The sequence below is a fragment of the Hermetia illucens genome, chromosome 4 (assembly GCF_905115235.1).
Source record: "Hermetia illucens chromosome 4, iHerIll2.2.curated.20191125, whole genome shotgun sequence".
Lineage (NCBI taxonomy): Eukaryota > Metazoa > Arthropoda > Insecta > Diptera > Stratiomyidae > Hermetia > Hermetia illucens.
This window is the reverse complement of record NC_051852.1, coordinates 124,527,174-124,545,125: the sequence shown is the minus strand read 5'-3', so window position 1 is coordinate 124,545,125 and position 17,952 is coordinate 124,527,174. Positions and strand designations below refer to the sequence as shown.

The 17,952-nt window shown below is 37.6% G+C and overlaps 1 protein-coding gene and 1 non-coding gene across 2 annotated transcripts; both read right to left on the bottom strand.

Moving 5' to 3' along the window:
* Positions 1–731: 731 nt before the first annotated feature.
* Positions 732–17,032, bottom strand: LOC119654429 (40S ribosomal protein S7). The gene is made up of 4 exons (XM_038059823.1): positions 16,929–17,032; positions 16,351–16,509; positions 15,953–16,285; positions 732–887 (listed from the first exon to the last, which is right to left on the bottom strand). The coding sequence occupies exons 2-4, from the start codon at positions 16,507–16,509 to the stop codon at positions 810–812; spliced, it is 570 nt and encodes a 189-aa protein (XP_037915751.1). The 5' UTR covers positions 16,929–17,032; the 3' UTR covers positions 732–809.
* On the bottom strand, positions 15,779–15,907 carry LOC119656348. The gene has a single exon (XR_005250050.1). It is a non-coding gene; the product is annotated as a small nucleolar RNA psi18S-1377 (small nucleolar RNA).
* Positions 17,033–17,952: the final 920 nt, after the last annotated feature.

Sequence of the window (17,952 nt, the reverse complement as noted above, 5' to 3'; positions counted from 1 at the left end):
CAAATTATTGAGAGAAAAAGCGGGTATAAAGTTTATAAATAAGGATTGGAGCACACTAACACCCCTTCCAATATAAGATCAACATTGTAAGAATATCCTTGTAGGCGAAATATAGTTTGCTCACCTGCACGTCCCTCATTTTCGGGTTTTCTTATCGTCGATGTGTTAATGAAAAGTTTGGCATCTAGTCCTCTGAGCTAACGGCAAGGACGATCATTCCAAACAATTGGCATACTTTTTCACCATTAATTTAGTTCTCCATAAACTAAAAACTATATTGAAGGATAACAATTACTTCACTGAAATGTGCAATCTCTATTGAAGGCTGTATCCAATAGAAGATACAGCCTGGGAAGAGATATGATTTGTTTTTCGTCCTTAGGAAGACTCACTTGGCAATTGAATGTACCAGCAAGTGGCAAAGGACGTAAAAATTATGAAAAATTAAACTTATAAATGGGAAACTGCAGTGCATAAGACAAACTCCATATTTTCTCAGCGCTAAAAGGTGGTGAATTAATCGTGGCGGATCGTAGTTCCCAAAAAATATGTACTTCGACGTTTTCCATTGTTTTGTGGTGCCCTTTTGATAATGATGAGGCGCTAGTTTCAGATCCATGTGAGACATACCATTTTGATAAATACAAACAATCCCAATCCTTCTCTACGAATGAGGTGTAACCACATACCTTTCCCATTGGCAGTATTGAAAAAATAAAACAAGAAATATAAAATTTTTATACTTTTTATTTTCGCTCCTTACACTTAAGGAAAAATTGTTTTCTCATGTATATTTTGTAAAAATCTCTTTACAAGTAGGGATCAGGGAACTCGAATGTAACGTCCCGTCCGGTGAGCTTCTTGTAGACAGATGTGAATGTGTCAACCTGGAATATAGAGAATAATGAGGGGATTTAGTGAGCAATCCATTTACCCATGTCATCTAGTTAACTCTACGATGATTTCTTATTAAAACTTTAAAGTCTATCGTTCCCTTCTATTGATAGAAGAGCAAAGAGAGTAGCGAATGTATCTTCCCGTTGTCTGCATATTATCATCATGCAAGAGCATCCGACAAATACACAAAAGATTAAGAAGACAAATCTTCACTCTATGTCCTTATAAAGCTTCAGTATTCAGAAAGTGAACAAAGTAGCGACAAAAAGGACAATAAGGTATTGATACTGTAATTGAGAAGTTTAGAAAAATCTTTCTTTTGAAATTTTCGAGAGGTATTTGAAGAGTTTTCTCCCAAATAATGTCCATGTCCATGTTTTACCTTGTTACCTCCCCTTGTAACGTGTCATCGTAAAAAAAAAGAAGACCCGAAAGATAAGAAGGTAATTTCATTCTATGTCCTTGATAGCGCTTCAATGGCTTATGGAAGGAAGCCATGATGCGTGCAAAGGACAATACATTTATCTGTTACGAAAGATGTACAACTAATAGGCTTAATCAACTACAACTTAATAAATATATTCACACTTAATTGCAAGTGCTATGTACCATTTCATGAGATGGATGAAACCAACAAAAATGAATAGGTGACAACCAAGGATTGAGAAATGGAATTTCTTTTCCGTCCGTGGGAAGACTTATTAGGCAATTGGAATAGTGCCGATAAGGAGCAAAGGACGGGAAATAAAGTGTAACTGATAATTGAATGTAAATATAAAAAAAAGTGAAAAATAAATATAAGTCTTGTCCTCAAAAGCTATGAGTTATCATTTAAAGAATGAATCTCGAGAAAGTTTCGAATCGGACTTTTAAAACTTTGCACGAGACACAATAAACTTAACTTCTTACAATTTTCCATACGTTGAAGAAATAAATACGAGAAGTCCTCTTAATCCCCAGTCATTGGACCGCACGTATCAAACCAAAATAGGTTTCACTAACCCGGATAATGAGTAATTTCTACCAACAAGACTTCTGTTATTTATTTATTCAACTGCGTTTAGTGGAAGCCATTCCTTCCCTTTAGTTTTCTCAACACATTTTCAATCAAAGGGTTCATGATCCAAACCTCAATTATTTCTGAAATTATTCAATACAGATAACTCTTATCTTTGGTAGTTTTTCATGTCGGACGTGAATGTTAGAGGACCTAGGAGGACTACTAAACATTATTAAACAGAAAAAGTTCACTTTGAAGAATTTCCGAATGGATCCCTTCCCAAAAATTCATCATTTAGTTAGAATTCAGTAGAAGAGAAAAGAATCCATTTCCTTCTATCGCGCTGTAAACTCATTTTACACCTTCTCTTACTGAATTGATCCCTCCAATCGCTCAGTTTGCGAGTGAGTTAATGCAAGGAAAATTCGAAAGGCATGTTATGCGAGGAAAGAATTAGGTAACATTGCCGACAGGTATGCATAGTTGAAAATAACAAAAACTGTAGCGCTGGAAAATCAGGTCTGTCAATTCTCGTAGAATCAGGGATCATCGAGAACAGACAAAGCTGAAGCAGCAAGGACTGGACTGTGGCACGACTGGACATTTGAGTGTAAATAATTTGAAACGGTGGAATAAATTTCAAAAACCGAAACGGAGGAATAAATTGCAGAAACCACTCTTGTCCGAAAAATACTTGACAACGACAAAACTCTGGCAGACAGCTCGTACTGGCACATGAAATCAGTGACCATCACCGTAGTAACGTAGACTTCCCCAAGGAAAATAATATCCCAGCCTTGAGGGCAATGTTTCTTCGAATATTGACCTGGTAATAAATCAGATTTACGCAGGGGATAGGAGCTGTAGCGGACTTAATATATTAGCTACTTTCGACGTAAGAAATGCTGCCTTTCAGAGAAGTGAAATTCTAGCACGTTTCGTGGTAGTCAAAATGCTCTTGGTGAGGCACCAATGTTGGGGACAAAAGTTCCTAAATAATCCACTGGTGGCAGAGGGATTTGTTATCGTGACTGGATGTCGAATACCAGTCGACTCAGCTATGAATGACCTATGAACTAATAATCACGCCCGAGGGCAACGATGACCACTACAACGATTATTATTAAATCAGCCAAAATTGAACGGTGTTATAAAGGTGATGGGGATGTAAAGGACATAAATTGTAGATTCTCACGCAAAACCTCTACTTTCCGATCGATCACCATGATGACTGAGGGCAACCACCCGGCTTTATTGAACAAACAATCATTAAATTTCTCACCCATAGGAGAGTAAAATTGGCTGACGTCATATTGCACAGAAGGTTCAGGTACAGTTCGAGAAGGAAACACGATTTCAAGTGAACGAATGGCATGAAAAGTTAGTGAAGTCACGGACTTCTGCTAGGGGCAAGTCTGACTGTCAAAAAACTGAATCTCATCCCTGACGTGACAACAAAGAATTTAAAAGAGTGATTCGGATGGAATCAAAAGGATCACAGGCTCTCAAATTACCATCCAACGTTTTAAGCCATTGCCAATTCGGTCGACTTCGACATTTTCCAACGATTTCTATGCTCAGGCTAATCTGAACTAGTGAATCTTGGTTAGCGAATTACATGACGTTAGCATCGAAGACTCATCTCTCACAATTCTTCCCATAATGAATGTAACTTAATGTTAGTCGCGGATATCATTCCGAGTACAATAATGACGAGGTAAGTTTTCAGTACCGTGAAGCGCCGTTCATTGTCTTTGGCAGTCGGTTAGTACTCAGAATCATAGAGGATAACATGGCGAACGATAATGTGGTAGACTTTGAATTATATGTTCGTGGATGCATTGACCACAAAAAAGTACGCCAATTGTGGAACACCATCTCATCGAAATTGAGCTAATGCGTCAAGCAATTTCATAGCACAATCAAACGATGAATCTGTACAATTTAATACCTCATCTACATATTTACGCAGCGAAGTTTTGTAAACAAGATAAGGAATTTTGAATTGACAGGAACTCGGCAACTTCTTTTCCAATTGGAGAATATATAAGGGAGCATCAACACAAAGAACTGTCTCAAAATGCTATAATAAGCGATCATGTGCTTCGCAGTAAATACTAAATTATAACAAATAACTTTTTGCTATCGAAATTGAGAGACCCAAATTGAAAGTTCTAGTGACATTTTGAATCATAAAACCGCTGAGATAAGAATGACACTTGGGGATAACATTGAGCAATGAAGGCCCATCTAATTGTCGATAATAAGCAACAATTTCTTAAAATATACTTTCAGATTATAGTTGTTAGTAAATGGATTTTTCTCAAATTCAAAAATCTGTATCCACTATCCGAAATATTCTCCAGGCAAATCAAAAAAGCATGGAATGATGATAAGAATCAGTGGAAATATATTCTTCCGTTAACGTACCATCCATAAATGCTGAAAGTACATTTATGAATAACGCCTATATTAACGGTTATATAATGATAATTGATTTGACTCATTTACTCATTCACAGCTGAGTCGACTAGTATCCGACACCCAGAAGAAGAAATGTGATTAACAAGCTAATACTATAGCTTATTATAGCTAACTTGTGAACTGAACACATCTCCTACGAGACAAGTTGACCGATCAAACTAATATTTTCAATATGAACCACATGGGAGTAAAACTTCCTTCAAAAGAATTGTATTTTTCTTTGCAAAGGCAGAACAGAAAAACAATTTTTGTTGGTTTTTGTTCGGGTCGCTACTTTTATGCAACATATAATAGACTATGAAATGAGGGTATGATGTGAAAGCTAGTTAAACAGAACTCTTCGGAATTATGATCACCAAACCAGCCAAAGTCAAACGGGGCGCATCGATTTTTTTTTGTATGCCACAATTTAGTTCACTTCAAATTTTTCTCTTAAGGCCACACAGTCAACAAGAAGCATAAGAGTGGCAGCTTTAAACGATCATAATTTTGGCATCAATCAGACTGGCGTTGTAAACACAATGACCGATGGACTGATGGAGCAGACTGACGATTATAATCAGTCGGTCTAGTATGATGTGAGTTGACTGATTATGGATTGAGTATGATCGTGTAAGGCCGCTCTTATTTGGCACTAGGAAATAGTTGAGAGAGAATGCTTGTCGAAAACGACCCTTTGATTTGGCAGAAAATTAAACAAGTATATTTGACTAAACATTGTATTCACCTAATTTGGCCGCAGCTAACTTCTGCCTGTTCGCAAAACAACAACTTGGGACTAGTTTTGACATTATTGAAACCACAGAATCAAATCCGCACCAAACTGCGGACATGAATTTAATGTTGATCTCATGGAGAACGATGCTACATGAGATTTTCAATGTAGAATTGATAATCCAATGAAAGTTGAAATCACCACATCCTGACATCGACATTAACCCGTTCGTTCTCGATGTTCAATTTATTGGATATTAGTCTTTCTCGACTGCTGCATTTGTTTAATATCCTGAACATCTGCCTAGACGTGAATGCAAAAAATTCATTCGAGAACGAAATTTTCTGTGAACCAGAGCGTCTCTTCTCAACCAACTTTCTTGGCCAATGTGGTTTTATTTCATAAACAAGTCGGGAAACCGGAAGCTGGTCACTTCAGGTATGAAAGGTTTTGTTTGCTTCTTCTGTGAGCATATTTAAGTGTAGAACTATTCCATTTGTACGTAGCCCGTTATGTATTTGCATTTAGCATGTCTGACTACCCACTTCAATGTGATATTGATATTCAGTTGCAGTAAATTTACACGGTGAAGTCAACTTTGAGCTACTGTAACTTTGTTAGTAATAGTATGATTTTGATCAAACTTGGGGATAATGCTTCATATTATATTTCATACTACTACCAACTTTTATAACTCTGGGATAAACTTGACATTGAACCGATTTTAATAAGGTTTTGTTTTGTAAAAAGGAAGCCATCAAGCAGCATAAACGACCAACTGCAAGCAAATCATTCGGTACTACTAATACGACTGTGTGAACAACTATGGCTTGCTTATCATTGCCATTCGGATGTAGAACAGGAATGATTGTATAAAAGCCTCTTCGGCTAGCAGCGCAAGCGAATGTGGAGCATAGTCGTTCAACCTTCGGAAAATATCAGCGGCAACGCTACTGTTAATCAAGACCTGATAGAGCCTAGTGACTCCTGCGACTCATCGATTAGAAAGGAAAAACCAAATCAAGAAAAGCCAGAGAAAGAAATGCAAACAGATAAGACCATACTTTTTCAGCCTTTGCCGAATTGAAAAATGCCAATAGATCTGAAAATGGTGCATATGACGAAAAATTATTCACCATTTGCAAGATGTGTAAGGCTATTCTCTGGTTGGAGAGAGACAAAAATTATTCTCATGAATTTCGTTGAACAAAGTGTTTTTGTTTTCCAATAAAATGTCGTGTTTTCATTTGAAAGAAGTGGTCAGAGAAGAAAATCCTGACCTCAAATTTGAATATATTTTTGAGCTCATCACAAGTTTAAAAAAAAAATTGCGGATTAAAATGTGAAATCAGTGTTAAATGATAAGGCGAACTATGACAGTTTACTTGAAGCGAGAGAAAACAATGACGTGTACTTAAAAACACTGCCTAAGATGTAACAATATTGATAATTTTTATTATCAGAAATAAAAAACCACAAATCGAAAGTTATGCGGCATTCCCATATTTGATATTTCATTCTAAACAGCGGTTGCACTGCAAGAATTTCTTTAAAAAAAAAAATACTTCCATATTGTATATATTAGAAAATGGACTTATTTCAAATTTTGTGTTTGTATCTACTGTGTGGAATACACTCCAGCAAATCAGAAATGCATGGAATGATAACGAGAGTTAGTAGAATTTTACTCTTCCGTTAACGTACCATCCATAAACGCTGGAAATACATTTATGAATAACGCCTATATTAACGGTTACTTGATGATTAGGGGTACTTTTAATTTCTCTGATGAGCTTGCTTTTGTATTTATATTTCAACTTATCATAAGTGTTATTAACAAAACTCGTTTATGTAAACTATAAGAGATCATAGTTAGATTTTGGGATGGACAATACACAACCTTCACAAATTCTGAAGGATTTTCAAGCCGTTTTATTTGCGTGCGATTGTTACTCATTAGATCATGGATAGGTTAGTAGAAAGTGACAAAAGATGGTTGAAGAATATCTTACAGCTCTCTAGTTTATCGCATATTTCATCGTGACTAGTTATCTGTTGTATCCACTTTATTTGCAGGTCACTCCAGCAAATTAAAAAGCTTGGAATGATAATGCAATTTAATGGAAAGATATTCTTCCGCTTTCTTACCATTCATAAATGTTAAAAGCCAATTTACAAATAACCTAATTGCGGATCACTGTCATGTTTTGATTGCAATTTGATTGTATGCTAAGACAAACATAAATAAAAATACAAACTGTGGACAAAAATGCAATAAAAGCAAAATACAAAACCGATATGTGCAGCAATTCAACAAAAACAAATCATTAAATTGATTTTAACAATAAATGAATAAATCATAAAAACAAAAATGTATTATAAAGTTGTTCATTCGTGTAAAAGTTGTTTTAGAATTTTCAGAAATGTGTTTCCGTTGAGTGTTAATTAGGGACTACTCTAACTCATGGACCGAAGGAGTTCATGCTCCTTGTGATTTATATTATTTGTTGCGTTTATATTAATGCGATAAGTTTTTATATTCATAGCTGAGAAAATGCAATTTCGTCAACAAAATCTAATCTTTCTTTGATTTTTAAGCCAAACACAGTGATATGAAAATATTGTTGTTAGTAAGGAGACATTCACAAATATTCAAATATTGTTGTGGTTAGTAAGGAGACATTCACATACTTTCAAGTACATTTGGTAATATGCGGGAGATATATCCTCTGCTTTTGTAACATAAATAGCGCTAAAACATTTCAACACATTCCATTGTTGCAACTGTCATAAAAACAAGTCATGTCATTAAAATCACAAAACACTGAAACACACAAACGTGTTTCTGCATAGTTAAATCGCAGGTGCTATAAAATAGCCACACTGCGATAGGAAGTGAAGAATTTTATTCTTGTCCACATTATTACCGACGAAATTACGAATTTCATTTCATCGGTAGTGAAGGGACGTTTGCTGGGTTATTAAAAGCCAAGCAAACATTCTTGAAACAAGCTTGGGAGCAAAATCCAAGGCACAAATGTGAACAATACATGTATGTAAGACAAAAATGTATAGATTTAGTGTTTTAACCAACATTTTGGAGAATCTGGTCGAAATATAGAAGGTGATAAGCTGTTGAATGCATGTAGTAGTATATAGTGGCATGTAAACGAACACAATGAATTTATATTTTTTCTATTTTATATGATTTATGACTTTGAAAGAAGATTGTTTATCTATCCAGCATTCCATCCCCCCCCCCCCCCCCCCCCGCCACTTCTTTCCGTAGCCTACATAACGACGATGCCATGAACGTCATGTTGTGTATCAAATTTAGCTCAATAGGTTGCGGTGGGCGGGTCACTTAATCCGTGTCGATGAGGACGATTCCGAAAAGTTTATGGCAGAAAAAGCAGCTGAGGCAAACCCTGCCTGAGATGGAATGATGGCGTAGGTCAGTAAGCCAGGCAGCTATTAGGGATATCGATTTGGTGGACCTCGGCGCAAAACCGGGAAGACTGGAGTTCCTTATTAAGGCAGGCCTAGACTTGATACCGGTTTTTGCACCGTTGATGATGATCCCTCACAATCAATGCATTAGCTTGACGAGCTATCGAAATGGGCCTGTCCCTACAGTCTAGTAACTATTCGGAAAAGATGATAATGTAAATAAGTAAAACAAGTACTATCAATTCTATAGAGCACTCAGTGATATTACCATCAACTGACAAGACCAAATAAAATATGGTGGGATTCATTACGTTTCAACAAATATTTGCAGCTATTTTCCAATAACACCGTAGTTATGCAAGACACTCCTTCCCGATTTAGGTAATTTCTTTTTCCCGAATTTTGTTTGTTTTTCTCAAAATATTCAAATGAAAATTCAAATCAAAAATAAAATTGTCGATTGATTAGCTCCAAATCTATACAACATGTTAGAAGACGTGAAATTTTGTTTAGAAATTGGCCAAGTTCTAGATCCGTCGGTCAACCTGTTTCCAGGGCAGAGGGGAGGCAGCGTTTGAGTTGCCTCTGCCCTGAACGAAACCACAAGTTCAAAAATGATAATTTTACGTAAAAATGTCAATGAAAAACAAAGCTAAAACAATTTAAAGCAAAAAAGACTCATGAAAACTCAAAAAGACTGATTGTGAAAGTTTACGATGTTAAATATGTACAAAAGTGATCACTGAGATGCTTGTATCTGAATGATGAACTCGCGGTAACTTCACTATATAACCACCGCGACAGGACAAACGGAAATTTAATTTCGTCCCACGTCGTGACGGACAAAACGCTCAGACGATTTTGCCGAACTTAATAGGACTTATTGAAGTGCTATTAATTGATGGAGTGAGGCAAGTGTGCCTGTGTGAGTATTATATCACGAAAAATTGAGCTTTGTTATGAAGCATATAAAAAACAAACCAAAAGGGTCCCAAATCCAAAACCATACGGATAATCGCGAAAGAGGCGATCACCAACAAAAGATATGGAAAAGTCTCCATAGTTGCTTCTCCAACCTCTAAACCGTCCCAGTCTGGGACTTGTTGGTGACATTTTTCCCAACTTTGAGAATTTTGTTTTCGAAACTCATTTGTAAATTTTTTCCGTGGATTGATTAGTGCAGAATGTACAAAATATGCAACAAAGCATGAAAAAAACGAAGCAAAAATGATCTCGCAAGCAAAAAAAACATGCATGAAAAACCAAAAAAGCTACGTGCAGATATGTGACTGAGATGATTGTATCTGAATGATGAACTCGCGGTAGCTTCACTACAGTCACCGCGACAGGACAAACGGAAATTTAATCTCGTCCCACGTCGTGACCGACAAAACGCTCAGACAATTTTGCCGAACTTAATAGGACTTACTAAAGTGCTATTAGTTGCGGGGTGAGGGCAATGTCTGTTTACATGAGTCGGAAAATCACAAATAATCGTCAAGGTGCATACAACTTCCATTGTTAAACACAAACTGAACAATGCAATCAAGCAAAGAAAAACCAAACCTGTTAAAAAAAAAACAACTTAATTTACGATTGGAATATAGACAATTTTGTTGAGTTAAAATGCATTAGTCCCTTTCCGCCCAGCAGAAAAGTTTCATACAGATCGTCCTGTAGAAAAGGTTAAACGCTCGTGTCATCATGTGATTTGTAATTTCAGCCAATTGCATGGGATACAGTATTATCGTGGAGGGAACACCATGAGGTCACATCAATTTAAACAAATGTTAGAAACTCTATTGGTGCTCAAAGATTGAGTTTGCAGTAATGAAAAAGTATTTCTATACACGATACCGAGAAGAAAAAAAACATTACATCCTGCTCATTTCCGGCGAATTTAGTCGACATTAGCCGCTTAGAAAATGAGAGCCAACCAAACGGATTATCGCCAAGAAGGTGATCACTACAAGTGACAGCTCTCAACAGAGAATGGCATAACCCTCAGCTCCGTATTCAACCAAAATAAGACAGTATGTCCTCATGCATAGAAACTGTAATTGCAACAAAAGGGTCGCATAACAAAATGCTTTTTTTTTGATAAATTTAATTAATTATTTTTCCCTAACTTGTTTTATTACCTCAATTAGACACTCTTTAATGTATAAACAAGCTAAGAAGCAAAAAGCTAATATTTTGCGTGAAAAAATAGGTGGAAGTAGAAAGCACAGAAGAATTGTATTGTTGCTGATAACTTTGAGGAGTTCCTTGTGAAACTTCTAAACCATCCCAGTTTAGAATTCATTGGCTTTTTTTGGAAGACCATTTGGAATCAGAATCAAATGACAACAAAAAAAATTACATATTTTCCATTTCAAATTCGAACAAAAAATAAAACTTGTGGATTGGTTAGTGCAGTATGTAAAAAACATGCTACAAAACGTGAAAAACAAAGTAAAGATGATTTTGCATACAAAAAAGAAAAACACCCGTGAAAAACCAAAGACTGGCTGTGAATGTTTTCAATGTTAAATATGTACAAATGTGGTGGCTAAGTTACTTGTATCTGAATGATGAACTCGCGGTAGCTTCACTACATAACCACCGCGACAGGACAAACGGAAATTTAATCTCGTCCCACGTCGTGACGGACAAAATAATGAGACAATTTTGCCGAACTTAATAGGACTTACTGAAGTGCTATTAGTTGTGGGGTGAGGGCAAATGTGTCTTTACATAGGTGAGCAAAATCACGAAAAAAATGGGTTGCGTTAGGAGGCATAAAATTTTTATTGTTTAGCACAAACTGAACAGTATATAAGTGTCCAAAATGCAAACAAAAAATATAATGCAATAAAGCAAACCAAAAACAAAATCTGTGAGAAATTGCAGAGCTTAGTTTAGGATCCCACACCTCATTGGAACAGTGATCGAATCATTAACAAATTTTAGCGGTATCGATTGTTTGTATCATCCAGTATTTTTAAAACATCTACACGAATTTCTAGCTTCAAATTCAACATATGTACAGCCCAAAATTAAAAATTGACTAAGTTTGCGGGGGAAGAAGAAACCTCATACTATATAGATACTATCACTTTTTTATACTTAACATTTTTTTTCAATATAATATCCTATTAATTGCCATATGTTTTCAAGCAGAGACTTTATCAGAAGCGACGATCGACACCTACACCTGCAAGTCCAGTATCATATCGTTAAATGCGTGCGAGCTATCTTCAATGGATTGTTATACTCATCGTAAAAAGCGGCTTCGACACGGCCCACTCTGCGCTGTTTGCAATAAGCAGAGTGGTGAATCTGCCAAAGACGCACTTACTGCTATGGTGTGTTAGCATTGGATGTTAAAAAAGCCGAATTAAAGGCACATTGACTGACATAGGTGTTATTGCATATTTGGTGAGTCTGGTAGAGATTTACATTTAGAAAAAACTCTGATACGGGACGGATGAGGACCACAGAGAGTACATAAGGGGGGTACGACAGGGCACGATACTGGGTCACCTGCTCTGAAATGTCATGTATAATGGATTATTTGTTCTCATGTCCCTGAAGAAGCTATGATTATCAACTACGCTGATGACTGGATGTAGTTCTTAGAACAAAGCAGTCAGAAGATGTAGAAATCTATGCTAGTCGCAGTGATGAGTTATTGTATTTTACGCAGCACTCGTATGGGAGAGACGGAAGCAGATGAACTTGGTTTACTAGCTGACAGCTCAGAGGATTACAACCCTTTTAGAACTACATTAGATGAGTCGGTACTAGTGGTGGCGGGTATAATATTGCAGTTGATATTCCAGCGAAAGAAATGATTTGAAATAATTAACTTTTCAACGAACGAATATTCGAAAGTCGGTGGACATATACGCTCATTTCCAACGTTAGAATATTGTTTGAGCGGAAAAACGGAGACTAACAGATTACCCAGTTTAGTGAGAAATACGCGTTAGTGAGCAATACACTATGATAAAAATGAGGTTTGGAAAGGCCGCAAGATGCTGTAATAAACGAAGGAAAGAGGAAAATTTCATGATCTTTTAAAAACACAACGTGATCAAGATAATAAAATAGGGGAAGCGATATGCGATCAACTGAATAAACGATTGAACAATCGGTACAACAATAGTTATTCCTAAGGCAAAATCAAATATTATGATTCCGCGGCTTATATCGATTTGTGTCATGGTCTGATTCTCTATTCGTCACCCGTTAAGTCCGGGTCAAAATCATTTCGATATCTGCACAAATAAAGTTAATAATAGTATATCAGCATATTCTAGAAATTTAGCCGGAAACCCCAACTTAAGTTCATCTTCTTCTTCTTCTTTTTCTTCAGCCTTTGTCCCGTTCACAAGCGGAGTCGGCTCGTCGTGATCGGCTTCGCCATTTGGCTCTATCGAATGCCTGATCTGGGTGCAATCTCGAGGCTTTCAAATCCCCATCCAGCGTATCAAGCCACCGTTGCTTAGGTCCGCCTTTTGGTCGTTTACCATCGACTTCGATGTTCAGACCAATCTTTGCAAGTGAATTATTCTCGTTTGCACGAATTGCGTGACCATACCATCGAAGGCGCCTCTCTCGCAACTTTTCCACGATCGGTGCAACCCCATAACGATCGCGGATATCCTCATTTCGGATGTGATCTAAACGTGTGACGCCACTAGTCCAACGTAGCATCTTCGTCTCCATTATCGCAAGACGCCGTTCATTGTCTTTTATGGTCGGCCAACACTCAGAACCATAGAGAGCGACTGGACGGACGACATTGCGGTAAATTTTAGATTTGAGACGTGTAGGGCGCTGGACGTTGGATATCCCGTGTGACGGTGTCCATAACAAGGACAAAGAGGAGTGGTGAGAGGGCACTTCCTTGATGAACTCCAACAGATACACGAAGTGGTTTTGATACACCCGCCATACTTCGAACTTTACTTTTCGGATCGTGGTAGAGCAATTGAACCCAGCGCACGAGTTCTTCTGGCACGAAGTGTTGTCGTAAAGCATACCAGATGAGTTCGTGTGGTACACGGTCAAACGCTTTCTCTAGATCCAGAAAGGCAATGTAAAGAGGGCGCTAGGCTCGGCTTACCCTACAACTCGCATTGCTGCGAAGAAGGAAGGGAAACCCTCATGCACTTTCTCTGCGATTACCCAGCTCTGGCTCGAGCCAGGCTGCGGATACTGGGTAAACCATTCTTTGGGGACCTCAGTGAGATTTCTAGTTGCAGGGTCGGAGAGCTGCTTTCCTTCGTGAATGCTACGGGCTGGCTCTGAAGATCCGAGCCAGCTGGACTCTGCTTCCCTGTTCCTATAACAACAGTCACGGTCTTAGGAGTTTGTGGCATCAAAACGGCGCACCAAAGCGCTAATTGGGCTCCTCGGAGCGGCCACTGATACCTACCTACCTGAAGAAGGGGACAGTTCGTCCCCGAAATACGTATTTGTATAGATTAGATACTTTCAACCCATAAAAAATATCTTCCAAAGCGCTCCTTTTTTTGTGAAATTAGAAATCAATAGATGTTCGCATTGCAGTCTACACATGGAACCACTTTATATTTGCGAAAATTATGCTTGAATTCTTGGGTGATACATTTTGGTATAGATTGGGCCTTGACGGAACGATTCCTGAAAAGACACAAGTTAATACTTCTTCGCTTCCAATGGAAAAGCTTTTCAATTTCCCTGCTGGAACACTTTTCAGCACCGAAGAAAAATATTCTTTGTAAGAAGTCTGACCTGTTGTGCTGTGCAGATCCCCGTCTGCTGCTGGGTCGTATGAATACTCTCATAGTAAGCGTATGGAGCTGGTCTGTCTGACACGTGTAGTACTGAACACACTAACTATTGGATAGTAAGAATACAGCTTTACCGGGGTCAGTAATGAAAAAGTAGTGACTTTGATCACATCAAACTGACGTCACAAAGGAAACTAAAGATTACAGAGAGAAGTTTGGATAGCAAGCAATCTTGATAATTGAATTCCTATGGAACTCTAAAGACGTTCATCTGACGGCGCATATAAATATTGAATTATGGAGAAAACATCCTTTTTTGAACAGAATGGCAAATGATAATGGGGAGTAAATTGTTTACAGCAATGTGAAACTCAAATGGTTTTGATCCTGATATACGGAATTGAATTGCCTCAAATGATTTGTTGTTGAATTGAGAAGTTACGATGTTCTTAGCTCTTTCCGAGGAACCCGAATATTCAATTCGAAAGGGTACTGTTCACAATTGGACAGGTTGAACAAATCTGTAATTTAGAAACTTGCGAACCTCGTCAATTGTGTTCCATTACGAACACGGGTGGCCATACACATTGTAGGCGACTCATTACGAACACGGGTAGCCATACACATTGTAGGCGACTCATTAAGATTAGAGCTTAAAGGAGGGGATGTGTTCCCCACCCTCCTGGTATACCCGCTTAATCTTACATCGGTAGATTCCCACATGCTTTGCTCTTTTCAAAGCTATTTGCAGGAAATAACGCTTTATTTTATAAACTTTAGACGAGGCGGTAAATATGTGACCTTGTTTAGTTTATCGTCAATAAAAACATGCTTCGCTATGTGCATGGAATACAAACTCATGGAAAGGATATTGAACAAGGCTGATAATACGAAAAAAATACACAATGAATTTTTACTCTACTTAAGAGCACAACCGTTTCGATTTGGAAGAAAAAAACAGTCCAGGAGAATGTTCAAACTATTGCATACCATGGAGGATATTGAAGACTATCACTGACAAGTACGTTCGTGAGATTAGAAAGAACTAAAACGACTGCCAAGGACCTGGGTACCACTTAAGACCGACTAAAGAAAGCTTTTGACCCCATGTCATACAACCTTATCCGGTATGCATTTAGGACCAGCCGCCTACGGGCCTGACCAGCATGAACTTGATAAAATTAACAAGCTGAAAAGCACCCGACCCTTTTGAGATTTCATTCCTAGCGTAATATGGAAGTCTGAATCCTCCCACTATCGGGAAAATTCACATTTACAATTGAAACAGAATACTACACGTGGGTTTCGCACACTATATGAACAATTAATTCTAGCGACTAAACCTAAAAAATATTGAAACCAATTTCACAGTTTAATAAATAAAAAACTCGAATTTCAATAGCGAAAACTACTTTCAACTCAATTACAGCATCAAATCTGAATATTTCAAGGGAAGATCCTGTTACAGGACAATGTCGCCAAATCAAACACGTCTAAAGGTCAAAGGAACACAAAAAACGATGAGGACCGGCTTTGCTGTTTGTCCTTTTTGACAATCACAAATCAACGGTTTCCGATTTGCAAATAACACAAGGACATAATTCCTGAATTCCGTAGTCTAAAAAAACCTTGAAAAGGACCTACCTTATGCTCAATTGTTGTTTGTTGATTCTTGTCCAAGTGAACCTTGATCAACTGTGATCCGTCGAGCTTAATACGAATGCGCTTGCCTACAATTTCGGCTGGGAATACCAAATCCTCAAGGATGGCATCGTAGACGGCGGTAAGAGTTCGGGAACGTGGTCGCTTTTGCTTCAACGGGTTCCTGGTCTTACGTGTGGGCTTGGGGAGGATCTTACGCTCGCCAATGAACACAACATGCTTGCCGGAGAATTTCTTCTCGAGTTCACGAACCAGCCGGGTCTGAATCTTCTGGAAAGCCTTTTGCTTTGGAATGGGAACGTAGATGATAACAGCCTGCAAAGGAAGTAGACTTAGTTAGAATCGAATTGAATTCACTGGCAAGGTCCTAACGCACATACTTTCTTGTTGTTAAACTCGATCTCCCTGGCGCGTGTAATGTGCAGATCACGGAGTTGTGGCTTCAGCTCGGAGTTCATTTCAAGCTCGAGGATAGCTTGGCCGATGGACTTTTCAAAGTCGTCGGGCGTACCGCCACCAGATTTGATTATCTTATTCATCTGGAAAAGGAGAAGAGTAAACACTTCAGTCACTCGTCCGGCAACTCAACAATAACCTCAAAAGCGAGGCGCAAACTCTTTAAGAGCCGACATTATGCGTACAATTTCTGCGGAGAAATCTCGATAATTTAATTAAGTGCACAATGAACTGGTTTACGCGTAACTCCACCATACACAATTCCACATTGCAACTTAGAACACGAATCCACTTCTTAACCGAAGTGTTTACCGCGATCGGTGACGGCCAAAATTTCAATCTCGGATAATCACGTCTAAATCCTTTCATCGGTGGTTCAATTGCTTTCGGAAACGTAGAAATGACTTCCAAGATTTTAAACTTCCACACATTTTCCTAAATTTTGCACAAATTATCGAGATTCTCCTTTAAATTCGTAGCAACTCCGGAAAACGAAACCCACCTTGGTGCGCTAATCTGACAGAAAGGGAGATGTTATTCTCGAGCCATTGAACAATAATTTCCTTGGACGGGAAATTCTCATCAATGTGTGAAGTTAGATACAAGTAGTGTTGTAGGCAATATGCGGTGCATTCCTTTATTTATCGTACAGTGGTTGAAATGATTTTTAATAATGAAATCACTATTTAAGGCAGCAAAATGTAAATATGAAAAAGAAAGTGTATTTCATAAATACTGGAAGATTTTCGCGTATTGTTAATTTTTTTTATATTCATGCAGGAGGAGTAGGAGAATTTTTCGATACATCAAATTTTGTTATTTTTTTCATAAAAAAGCAATTTTTTGGTTACTTAGTAGTAGGACAATGCAAATGGCAATAGTAGTAAGAAAATTATTAAAAAGCGAAATTGCTTTTAAAACCAATTAGTTGGTTAGTGACGATATTTTCTATTTTTTTTTTGTTATTAATTTAGGGTGCAATGTTTTTGGACACCAGCATGTTTGTCAATTTAGCCCAAGAATAACAGCAAGTTTTGAACATATCATGCTATATTTAATAGACAAAGGAGTAAATTTACCCAAACTACAATTTTTTTGTTTTGAACATATATATATTGAAGTAATAAAAATTTGTTGTTTCTTTTTCGTTGTTGTGGGTATTTATTCTTGCAAATACCGATATTTCGGGAACCACTTGTTGCCTTCATCAGTGCTAACCAGTTTATCCGAAATATCGGTATTTGCAAGAATAAATACCCACAACAACGAAAAAGAAACAACAAGTTTTTATTACTTCAATTAATTAATCGTTGGAAACACTGCATAATTTCACTCTGATCATATATATATATTGTCGGAACAACATACCCCTTTCTTCAGCACAAAGCTACTAAAAATAATTGCCATTACAAGATTCTTTTATACTTTTCCACTAATTACCTAATTACTTTGTTGTGATTTGTTTCGAGGGGCAGTTACCTGAATCCGTGTTTAATAATCACGTCCCGTTTTCTCTCCAAATTTCT